Source organism: Danaus plexippus (assembly GCF_018135715.1).
Source record: "Danaus plexippus chromosome 16 unlocalized genomic scaffold, MEX_DaPlex mxdp_23, whole genome shotgun sequence".
Lineage (NCBI taxonomy): Eukaryota > Metazoa > Arthropoda > Insecta > Lepidoptera > Nymphalidae > Danaus > Danaus plexippus.
Window position 1 is genome coordinate 412,880 of NW_026869851.1, and position 12,802 is coordinate 425,681.

General features: G+C 30.7%; 1 protein-coding gene across 3 annotated transcripts; it reads right to left on the reverse strand.

Moving 5' to 3' along the window:
- Positions 1-2,353: 2,353 nt before the first annotated feature.
- On the reverse strand, positions 2,354-9,726 carry LOC116772103 (putative odorant-binding protein A10). 3 transcript variants are annotated; one of them, XM_061528004.1, is made up of 3 exons: positions 9,700-9,726; positions 3,358-3,487; positions 2,354-2,719 (listed from the first exon to the last, which is right to left on the reverse strand). In XM_061528004.1, the coding sequence occupies exons 1-3, from the start codon at positions 9,709-9,711 to the stop codon at positions 2,532-2,534; spliced, it is 330 nt and encodes a 109-aa protein (XP_061383988.1). In that variant the 5' UTR covers positions 9,712-9,726; the 3' UTR covers positions 2,354-2,531. The 3 variants fall into 3 exon arrangements, with proteins under 3 accessions (XP_061383988.1, XP_061383991.1, XP_061383989.1); XM_061528007.1 differs by lacking the exon at positions 9,700-9,726 and adding an exon at positions 7,905-7,931; XM_061528005.1 differs by lacking the exon at positions 9,700-9,726 and adding an exon at positions 3,783-3,881.
- Positions 9,727-12,802: the final 3,076 nt, after the last annotated feature.

Here is a 12,802-nt window from a genome sequence, read left to right on the forward strand (position 1 = left end):
CAGACCGATATTAATGATAATAGAACCTTTGACCCAGAACACATGAATGACTTGGAGACAAATGTTGTTGAAGGGGAACTTGCAATTCTACATCACAGGGACGATCGCAACGATGAAGAACAAGAAAAAGAAGAGATGAAGAAGAGAATTGAATTTAGAATTTTTTCTTGAAATTTTAATTAATTTGGACAATAGTTAATTTATAAAATGACAGATGAAGTAAAAACATAAATGAAAAATATATTTCTTCTCTTCCTTCTGTATATGTTACCGGAAATGTATGAAATCAAGGAATTGGATTCAAATCCTAGGAAATGTGTACAATTCCGATACTATTTAGGAAATTTATAAAATATTGTTTGAAAAATTATTTAATGAATATGATATCCTACGAAATGTATAAATTTTCTCGGAGTTGTATATAATTGCAATATTATGTAAGGAAATGTATAAAGTAAATGCTTTCTGTAATAATACACGTAGGTAATAATATTTTTTTTATTATAACACTTATTGAGACAATCGGGTAACAGTCATACCATAAAATAATAATAATATAACCTTATCTAACTAATAATCACGAGAAGTTTTTCTAGCATATGTTTTTGCCGTAGAAACTTCTTTAATTAACTCCTTATAACGTTCATTTTCAATAAAAAAAGTGTTTTTAGCGTTTGTTAATATTCTTAATGACGCCAAAGTCCTATAAAATGGCTCTTTCATAAGAGCGATGCGTGATTCTGAATACCCTTCCCTCGTCCCGCTGTCCCCACGTACCAACCAATATCTTAAATGTTACATTTTACATTTTCGATTGCTATTTAGGAAATTTGTAATGTGTAAGTATAGTATAATTTATTTCACACATTTACGTGCGATTTTAGGAATTACATACATTTCCTAGGAATTGTATACAATGACGGATTACATACATTTCCGTTAACATATAAATAAATTTCATACTTATTCGAGGTAACGAACTGGACCGCCGAAACACTTCGCAAGATAGGCCTACGGTTGGTAATTTATGTAAAGCTTATTTGATAGCCTATTAAGATAGAGATATACTCATAGCTCAGGTACAAATAGCAGAACGGTTTCCATCCAGTCTGGTTTAGTGGGTCAATGTGGTGGGACATCAATTACAAAACAGATTTTATCAAAAACAAAAAGCAAAATCCATGAAAATTTATATATAAAAAAAAACAAAAGGGACTAGAAAATAATAAACACTAATTGACATATGTCGTGAAACGTAACGCATAATATAAGAATTTCACCTTAATTCCTCCAGAATCTTACTAAAAAGCACATTAATTATTTCCAGAACCTTAACCTCGGCATCCCCGTGACCAGACACCCTTAATGTTCATAAAATTATAATTTTATTTGCGTTAAAGAATAAAAACGAATTATTGTACATATCGGCGCAAGCAGCTTCAATGACGGATGCAACATGAAAATAACTAAAGGCTGTCATCAATTCTTATAACAACTTATTGGTCTTCGTTACTATTGTTAAAAGTAAAACGAAATAAAAGAGAATAGAACTATGTTTGAATTCTGGTATAAATATGACGTCTGGACGCACGACAACGGACTACAGAGTTCAGCGAGTGCGGATCATAAAGAATGTGATTATGAAGAACCTTCGAGAAATACAAGAACATTTAGAAGAATTGAAGTTTCATTTTAAAATATCTGGAACGTACTGAAACAAGTGACATTAGTGACGTCGGCGAGGCTGGCGTCCTCTCTTTAAAATAATGAATTTGTAATAAATCCGATATATACAATACTTGAGTAATAAGTAAATAGCGTTCCCTAATTAGCGGAACATTTGTAGTCCTTCCAACCCCTTGTCAAACAAACATTGTAAATCTTAAGACGAAATTGACAATAATTATTTTTGAAACAGTTAACAAGTGAAAATTGTGTTGTTATGTGCAGACACTGAAATTGCAATTATTATAATTGTACAAAGCAACATAATTCCAATGTTATATTTTTATAGAATTGCATTTAAAATTACATGACTTCTAAAAGACCAAGATTCAAAATATTTCACATAATCAAGTTCGCTAACAATATTTAACACATATATTTATATATGATGAGCGATATGTCTTCGGTTTATGCACGGTTTTTAACCTAATAAAATTTTATTTTGACCAGCATCAATAAATTGGTACCTGTTTTGAGCTTGACGACATCCGCTTCGAAATTAAATGTGTAAGATTAATTTCAAACGAATGTTAACATTCAGTTGAACAAAAAAGCTTCTCAGGAGATAATCACAATTTGTTATAAATATTTTTATCAATAATAAATATAAATAATAATTTTCATGATATAAATCAAATATTACTTTTTTATTATGGTTCACAATAACTATTTTATTTTTATTATAAATGTGATGTTACAAAGTTGATTTTTTAATTACCTAATACAATTAAATGAAACATTGCTATTAAAATAATGAAGAAAAAGCTGTTTACTGTTAAAATTATAATGCAATAAAGTAAAGACTATTAATCGGATCTTTGAAGGAAATCTTCAAACTTTTGCTTGAACTCCCCTTTAGGATCTTCTTGTTTTACTAGCTCGTTCCATATTTTGGGCAGTTTAACATTAAGAGCTTTAGCTGCTTTTCGGACCATTTCACGTTGCTTCAGGGTGCATTTAAGACAATTTGTTCTAATTGCTTCTGGCATTAGTTCTGAAAACCGATAGACACCACCATGACAGTAAACGTTTATACAAGTAGGTAGCAAAAAATCTATGAATGTTAAATATTTTATGAAAGGCAGAAGTTATACCTTCCTAGATACATTATAAAAAAAAAAACTATTAAAGCAAATAAGTGGGTAAGGAGATATACGATAAATCTTTAAGTCCAACTGATGAAAGACTTGCTGAATTTCTTTAATGTAGAATAAAAAAATTGTGATATTTCTATTAGTCAAGTTTTAGTGTTATTAAATTCTTTAAAATATTATATAAGTGAAAATATTTACAGTACGCTTTTCACAGGTTGGTATGGTCGAACTACATAGAAAGAATTTTCTTTTTTTTAATTCTCTAACCGACGTTAATATGACAATGTGCGAAGATTTAATAAAAAAGGGAACACTCTCCGTATATAGATAGTCTATGTAAACTTGTGGTAAACACACAGATGATAATATTTATACATCTTTATTTTATAAAATTTATTTGAATTATACATAATTATAGTTTATATATCAACAGGAGAAATTGTGTAAATTAGCACATTAAGTATAAGCGAATCAAAATAATAATCTGTAATTTACAGGAACTTAAAATGTAATATATGTAATAGATATGCTCACTTACTTCGAAATTCCCTTCCTTGTGAAGTGCAAGGTCCTTTGTACTCAAGACATTTGCCATAAGATTCCAAAAGTCTATCGTTCTCCAATAATTCGTCAATGTCAAAATTTTCCAGATCAGAGCTATATGTGTCCTGCGTCAAGACCAGTGTTATTAGTGTCGCTAAAATTATAACGACCTTCATTTTGAACAAGAAATTAGTTTACTGTCAAATATTTTCTATGAATAACGCAAGTATTTGAGTTTTATATAGAAGTTGACTAATTAAAATTTTCTCCCCACTAACGTGTTACGAAATCAGTTATTGCAACAACTGCATTTTTAGCAAATGAATCAAATTAAGTACTTATTAAATTTAAGTACTTACTTAATTTGATTCGTTTGTTTAAAATCAAAGTTGTCAAAATGGTTTAAAGAAGTCTCGTTACTCGTATACTAATGAGGTACCGCTCAATGTTGGCAACAATTTTGCTTTGAAATTTATGATCTTTTTGAGGAAGCAGATTTGTCATATATGGTATATGTTACAGAATTAAAAACAGCACAGCACATTTAGCATGCTGACAGAATGTGTTTATTTTTAATAAACTAGCCCAAATTCAATGTTTACATTATTGTCACAAACATTTCCGTATATTTAATATATTTAACTGATATTCCTCACCATAAATATTATATTAAAATTTGCATTACGTGATTAATTATATTGTAATGTATTTTGCTGGCTTAGTTGAATGTGATATTTTATAATACGAATTATATAAAAAAGAATGTATAATATTTAAAATTCTATTTTAGTTTAACTTATTGTTAACTATTTTTGTTCAGGGATTTAACAACAGTAAGTTGAATTAATCTTATAATTTAAATGTGGAACAATAAATTTGCTTTAGTCATAATAATGTACACTTTTTATGTTTTTTTAAGTTTTAGAGAATCTTTGGATTTTAACACAACAGCCTAAACCTTCGCATTCATCTTTTACTCTTTTGCTTTTCCAAGCACAACCTCCCCAGCGGATTTTGATGAAACTTTATGGTAATGTAGCTTAGACATCAAAATATAAGACTATAATTTATCACAAAATGTTGTGTAGTTGCTGCAGGGTTAAGACATAAGAGTGGTATTGTATATATATACTCGTAACACAAAGTATGAATGCTCCTACCGGTTGGATGTCATACCTATAGTTTTTTAAATTGCTCTCTAAAAAAATTGTGGATGTGATAGAGCCTTGCTGTGGTAAAGTAACTACACCTCGAAAATGTTTTGGCGCGGCCGGAGAAGTATTATCCTGTCATAGAAGATCGCAGTGAAGTAGTCTATAATAGCTGCGTTTCGTCCGATAAGTGAGAGAACCGGTTGTCCTTTCCTTTTTCCCACCCTTTCCTATCCCGGGATGTTGATATTGAGAAGACCTCTCGTCATGCATCAATCTAAGTCTATTTTGAGGTGTTCAGTGTGTTTCACTCGTATAGGGTCCAACTGCGGGTTGAACGGGGTCCATACTAGCTAGGTACTAACGACTCACAGAACTCAACTCTCAATTCAGATCAACAGCAATGGTCTTTGACAAGACGGTTATTAGACTATTAGCATCCTTTCATTCTTCCCTTCACCTCAAGGCAGGCAACATATCTGCAACACCAGGTTGTAGATGTCCATGAGCGATATTAACTACCTCTCATAAGGTAGGCTGTCTGCTCATTTGCCACCTTTACCATAAAAAAAGTTACCCGGCCAAAGTAGCAGGGAAAAGTAATTGTATCTAGTGAAACTATGATGATACCTTTATTAATTTGAATTCATTGTTGAGTTGACACAATGAGTCTGCATAATATGAACTTTTAGGCATTTCCGTTATTATTCATGTAAAATTTTGATTACAATTTTAGATTCACGTCCTATTGTAAGCATTGTAAAATATTAATCATAATTGAATAATATCAACTGCTTGATTATTGTTACAGATTTCACAATGAAGACATTTATTCTTATTGCCCTCGGGGCACTAGCTGCTGCAGACCCAATAGATTATTACATCACAGATAATACTGGGCTGGATATAGAGGCGTTAGCAGCACAACCTCTCAAAATGATCAGCTACATTAATTGCTTTCTGGACAGAGGACCTTGCTGCAGGGTAGGAGCGAGTTATAAAAGTAATTAAACGTGCAACATCACTTTGTACTATTATTTTAACCTATGTTATTCCAATAACTAAATTCTATAACATCGCAAGGTTATAATAATTTATGATATATTTATGTCTATTCTTTTTGGGCTGTTACAGAAAATCTTGCAGAGGCGGTATCACAGGCTTGCAGAAGATGTAGTCCAGATCAAAAAAAATTGTTTTGGAGGTTCCTTCATATAATTAAACCTGTATTCCCACAGGAGTACAATGAATTTTGGAAGAAATATGATCCTGAACATATATATTACGACCTCTTGATGAAGGAACTAGAAAAATACAAACCAGTATCTTTACCAGTCTTACCAATACTGTAAAATGTATTAATGTAGCAAGTTTCAGTAACTCGATAAAATGTAACAAAACGAAATATTAAATATGCAATAGGCTATTAAAAATTATTAAAATTCTCTATTGAGTTTCTTTCAGAACAATTACACAGTGCAAGAGCTCACTTATAAATATAATTGATTCATTTGATTGAGGTCATTATAGTGAAATATTGTCGTCCTCGTACTTTCCCTTCACCTGCGGATCTGCACACGCACCTACAGCTAACAGTAAAATTTTATGATTTTTTTATTTTTAAAATATATAAGAGCTCTTCTGAGGTAAAACGTAGTAATGCTGTGTGATATGTATCCCATAGTTTAGGAACTAGTTAAATATAATTTAAGAGCGTCTGTCAGACTGGAGACCTTCACACTAGAATGCTAAGTGTGCAAAGCATCTTGTTTACAAATGATATCAAAATAGTTTAATTTAAAACAATTTTTGTCCTAATATTATTGAAAAAATATTCGGTTGAAGGATTCAATAGTTTGTAACAACTTTATTAATTAATTGGTTTATTTTTCTTTTTACTGTGATTTCATAAACGATTCTTATATTACTTAGACTTAATCAACAATCATATGTTTTCTTACTAGATTTCATAAATTTTTCCTTTCCAACAATTTATAGACGAATTTTAATAACATTATCAACAGTGTGCTTCCACAAAAGTCAATTATGCAAGTCAATCAAGTCAATCTGGTAATTTAAAATATTTTAGACATATGTTATGAAGGTGGATTAAGAATTTTATTTTTAATTAGTTGTATCCGCGACTTTCTACACAGGAAATAGTGACTATGCATTTATTGATTAAAAAATTTAATGACATTCTGACTAGTGAATTTTTGCTTTAAGTCAATGAACGCACATCTTTATATCACGAAATACAATTTATATGTAGTACTTTCTTAATTTTTAAATTCAATTTAAAATCGTAAAATGATAATTGTGATTCTTTACAATTTATAATGTATCTAATCAGATAAGTCTGATAATGGTAATTTAATCTGTACGACTCTCTATGACTACATACACAAGTATATCCTATATAAAATATATTGACTCTTTAACTAATTATTTACTATTTGTTTAATTTACTATACCTAAGAGAATAGGACATTTTAAAGATTTTAAATGTTTTTGACTAGATTTGTTTATTAACATCAATATTATATAATATTCGAGTTCAGTAATCACGAATGCAATTATTGTCTTTATTATGATGAAAAGTTTATATATATATATATATATATATATATATATATATATATGTGTTGGCGCGCTGATTTTGAATTAGTTTAATAATAAACCTAATAAGTAATTCAGTCGATTTGTTTCATAAAAATTATGAGCGGCCAATGCCGAATAGGGCAGCTATTGTCGCTGAGAGTGAGGACGGCCATCGTGCTATGGACAGCCGTCAAACGAAGTGCACAAGTCTAACCTTTTGGCTCATAATCCATTTTCCTCTTATTATTTGAGTGTGATTTTAAATACAATTGTAATGAAATCGAGTAATAAGACGTTGGACAGTACAAGTGTGTTTTTACAATACAAATTGTTACAATTTCAATCGTTACATCGCCTATGATGGATATTTATAGCCGAGACCACCATGAGGCACCACTCTGACGCTCTTAAATATATATACATATTATTAGTCTCTTTTGTATTAATTTCTTACCAATTAATGTCAAAATTCTATAATTTTGTTCATTGTTTTAGAAATTACCTCCATTTATAATTTGTTAGCAATAACAATTTATGATTATTGTTAATTTAAAAGACATTAACAGCCACAAAATTGAAAAATGATTATTTGTAAACGATGATAACTGTTATGAACGATTATTGTGGTTTAAATTGTGTTTCATGTCAAAAGATAGGTAACATTGTTATAAATCAATTATCATTTCTAACAACCGATTAGTTATTTTTTTTATATTACAAAAACTATGTTATTTGCGGTGGTTAAAATTAAATAGGTGTGCAAGTAGAAAATAGGCTCTAAGTTTCTTACACGATACAAAATACTTGAACGCATCGAACTCGTCCGCCGATTTGTATGCGTGTATAGTGACTATTGTAGCAGTTATATCAGTCGTTTTCAAGTAGTTATTTCCTGTATATAAATTGTATAAGATGTATTTCGATAGACATTTACGCAATTGCATCCTGTTCAGTTTTCAAACGAATAAAAGTGCTGCTAAAGCTATGGCAATATATCGATATTGGGCGAACATTCTATGAGCCATTTAACCTTGAAAAAGCGGTTTGCAAGAAATCGTGATGGAATTTTTAGTCCAGGAAGATCCATCAGGTGTTATCAAAAAAAATTGAGTATGAATAATTTCAAGTTTTATTACATGAAAATCCATATCAAACTCAATAGTAATTTCCTGAACAAATAGGAGCCACTTACCAAGCAATTTCAGTACAATTGCAGACATAAGTGAAATACAGAAGAAGAAGAAAGAAGAGAAGAAGAAAAAAAGAAGGAAAATGGGTTTCTCATAAACGGACAGAGGAAAACAAAAAACAAAAAGTTGCCATTTGCATGATTTTGCTTTCTCGATTAAAAAAATATAAATATATTTGATTTTATTTTATATATATATATATATATATATATATATATATATATATATATATATATATTTCTACATAAAAACATTACGGGTGATGAAAAATAGATTTGCACAACAATGCTAAATGTAGGCAAGCATTGGTTGATCCAGACCAGCCATCTCCATCCGTTGCAAAACCAAATATTCATGAAAAAACATTTAATCTGTGTCTGGCGGGAAGGAAAGAATCATTTATCACGAGCTTCTCTATCCTGAGCAAACTGTAATAGCTGAGCTTTACCAGACCCAACAGATCAAATTAAGTGGTGCTCTGGAGGAAAAAAGACCAAGGGACAAGTGATGTGGTTGTATGATAATGCTCGTCCACATGCAGCAAAATCAACCTAGGAAATCTTTTTCAATTAAGGCTGGAAAGTTGTAAATCATTCAGCAATATCATCAGACTGATCCCTTTCTGATTACTACTTATTAAAATCAATGTTGTCATTTTTAAGAGACGAAACCTCTCAGCATTCCATGGATTCACCATGCGGGTGCCGGGTCCATCGCGTTGCAGGGAGAGGAGCTTCAACAGCGTCTAGGACTTGCGACCAGGTGTAGGTTTAAGGGCCCCTATCTAACGCTAGGAGCACTTCACTTATGTCGAAGATGTCCGAAAATCGCTAGATAAATACTTTGCTTCAAAACCGCCAAAATATTTTCATTTTTGTAAGATATATTTCTTTAATAAAAATGAATTGGATAAGAAAAACCTAGTTTCTTCTTGCAATCCAATAAATTATTACTTATTAACCTATATACCTAATACCCCACGTCGTACCATGAATCAGCATATTAGTTAAGGAATAAAATCTTTTTAGTATGCTTTTCACCAGCTATGCTTATAAAAATCAATGCCTTAAAATTTTAGACATGTCAAATGTTTATGTGGCTCATATCACATTGAAGGGAGGAATAAGACGGTGAACCTTGAATATATTTAAATTTTGAAAAATACTTAATGTACATATTTTTAATTAAACTGTTTGAAATAAAAAAATTTAATTTATTATATGGAAATATTTATTTACTTTTTAAGGATCTTTTCATTTTTTTTTCCAAAGAGTATTTTAAGACTTAAACAATCTCCAAATATATATACTACGGTACTTCTATATTTTTTATTTGATCAGACGGTACGTTAGATGGTAAATGATTAAAGGTAAAGAAGGTACCTGAATATTATACCTGTAATCTCATTTTGTAATTCTCTGGGAAAGTGGTAGGTCCACATCCTGCAAGTGAATGAAAATAATGTTCGTGACGCACGTACATTCTTATGATGAAAGGTATATTTACATAAGTGATGTGGACGCATCCTAACCTACGGCCCTTAGTACGATTATGTGACGTAGACACTACGTCAATCAACATTCCAAAATTTTCCCCATAGTATATATGTAGATGTAGAAGAAAAAAAGAGAACTCACGTCCCGTCGAAGGCTTTACAGTTCTAATCCGTCTGTGATTCTGGGTTCGTCTACAATACGACTAAAATGTATTTAAAAATGCGATGATAACTATAAGAAGTAAAATGTAAGATAAGAAAAATATCTGTTATTATTGAAGAATCAAAGATATGTATTTTTATATCGCTCGTCCAGACAGTATATTTAATTCATAAAGTTAAAGAAATAATTTTACAAACAAAATTGTAATATAAACTTTATACTGTATATTAATTTTTTTTTATTATTGTTAGTCTGAACAATAATACTCATAAAAATGATTTGTAATCGATGTTAAAGATACTGACACAATAGTTAGAAAAAAAATCTTTAATTATATTTTGGAGATATATTATGAGGAGTAGTCGTTACATTTTTTAATATGAATCATTGAACTGACTCAATATTGACTCCAGAATGCCGAAATATTTATTATCGACATCGTACTTTTGTTTATACATGAGGTAATCATTCGGAGAGAAAGCTCTAAGTGCTTGCAAAAATTGCCAGAAAATGTGTTTTTGGTACGGGCTACATTTCATACACAGACTCTCAATAGCTTCCTTGGTGACAGCTGTGAAAAAAAATATTTTAAAATTTATAATAAAAAAGCACAGGCCCACAAAAATAAGTATTAATTGCTATGCGGACTAATAAAAACTATGAAATACTTATAACTCATTTTGTAAAAACTTCTAAATAAATGTGATTCCGCCTATTTTGTTTGATATTTTAATATTTTTATACCTTTATACGTGTCATAAACAGGTGTACAAGGTCCTCTGTCTAACAAACAGTCACTGAGTCTCCGCAATTCAAGAGGATCTTTACTTATATGGTCCATATCCAATTTAACGAGGTTGTAATAAGGGTATTCAGCAAACGCAATTGCAATAACCGCAAATAAAACTATAGACTTCATAATGAAGAAAAATCTAGAGAAATACCAACAAAAATACAATTTTAATGAGTAAAAATATTTTCCAATTTGGAAAAAGTATATAAAGACAGATTACATTACATTTTATTTTCTTACCTTATGATTTTATCGATGGTGATCTAGTATAATTATTGTAGAATATTCCAAAATCAGTCTATTTATAACTAGTTTGTAATTACAAAATAAATTACCATTACATTTAAAACAATTAACAGAAATAAGATTAAAAAAAGATTATTCGTAATAGCAATGACAATTTTTAATTACAATATGTGACAAAATGATATTACATCGACCTAATTGTTATACTTTTAATTTACTATTGGGCGCAAATCTTTGTTGCCATCAAACTGTTTTAAAGTAAAATTATTTTTTCTTTAGGAATTTGGGGATATAGCATAAAACAAATGACTATTTCGAAGAGTACTTTGTTAGGAATATTCGAAATAAATATTTAAAAAATCATATAGTGTCAAAACTGATATTAAACTATATTGTATAGGTTTTTATTTAATTTGCTAGTTCCTATATAATAATAATAATAATGTACCCTGTATTGTACACCCTTAAATTAACAATCATAAGAATTATAGTAGACTGAAATGTACAATCTTAGCGACGTTTTAAAGACAACAGACAATGTAGAGTAAAATATACATTAACTTTACCATTCATTATAAGATGTTAATCGGGTTTAGGTTATCTTATTATTTTGTTAAATCACCTATGATCAAATATGTGTTATGCGCAAGATCCATAACTTTATACAGATTTCAGATTAGATCATATTTAATAGTGCAACTCTATCAGAGACGCCGGTGAAGATTTCTATGTTTTTCTATTGATTTAAGTTTATTAGAAATCCTACTCCATACAGCCCTTTAGTTACGCCTGTGTGACAATATAAAAATTTTGTATTCTTCTAATTTAGTACCCAAACGTCTTGTTTCCGAAATTCCAATAACATCAAAGTTTACGTTCTTTAGTTCTTCCTGATAGTTCTATTATACGTTCATAAGACGATAAAGTTCTAACGTTGTATGTATATTTTATAAATAGTTTTAGTCATTCTGGGTGATTGAATAATTTTAGGTAAATTATTATTTGTTTTCTTTGGAGAGTTTTGGTCATAATCTTCCACGCTGACCAACCGGGTTGGGAGATGTTTCTTGTTTTTGCTTATTTGTGTCGTTTCCTTTTTATAATTTATAGTATTCTTCATTTAAATGAAACTAATATTTTCGGATATACTACGCGGATTTTATTATTATTAAACTAAATAATCCCGACGTTTCGGTTACTTTTCAGCAACCGTGATCACGGGCAGACAAGATGTGAATGTATGTCAGTCAGTCCTTGTTATTTATCATCTACCACCATCGATTTCTTAATTTTCTGGCGTACCGCTCTGGATGCTGGCACAATGCGCTTACGGTGTCACGAGGTCCTGCGGTGTGGTCACGGACATGGGTATTTATATTTTTAAGGAGGGGGTCCCAGGTGTTGGGTAGGTTCCAGCCATCTTCTCTATTGAAATGTGGATGTTTTTTAATTTCAATAGCCTCGCGGATTAACCTCGGTATGTACCTGTCTTCTAGAGCGAGGATTTGTGGTTTATGAAACCGAATGTAGTGGCCTGGTTGGTCCATTGCGTGTTCACACACTGCTGACTTCGACGCACGCCTATTTCTGATGTCTGAGATGTGTTCCTTCACCCTTGTACCGATGCTCCTCTTTGTTTGTCCAATGTATGATAAGCCACAATCACAATCAAGTTTGTATACACCCGCTTGTTACAAAGGAATGGTACTCTTGATAGGTCTCAAGAATTGGCTCACTTTCTTATGTGGTTTGTAAATAGTCTTGATCGAAACCTTCTTCAAGATGTAGCCTATTCTGTCAG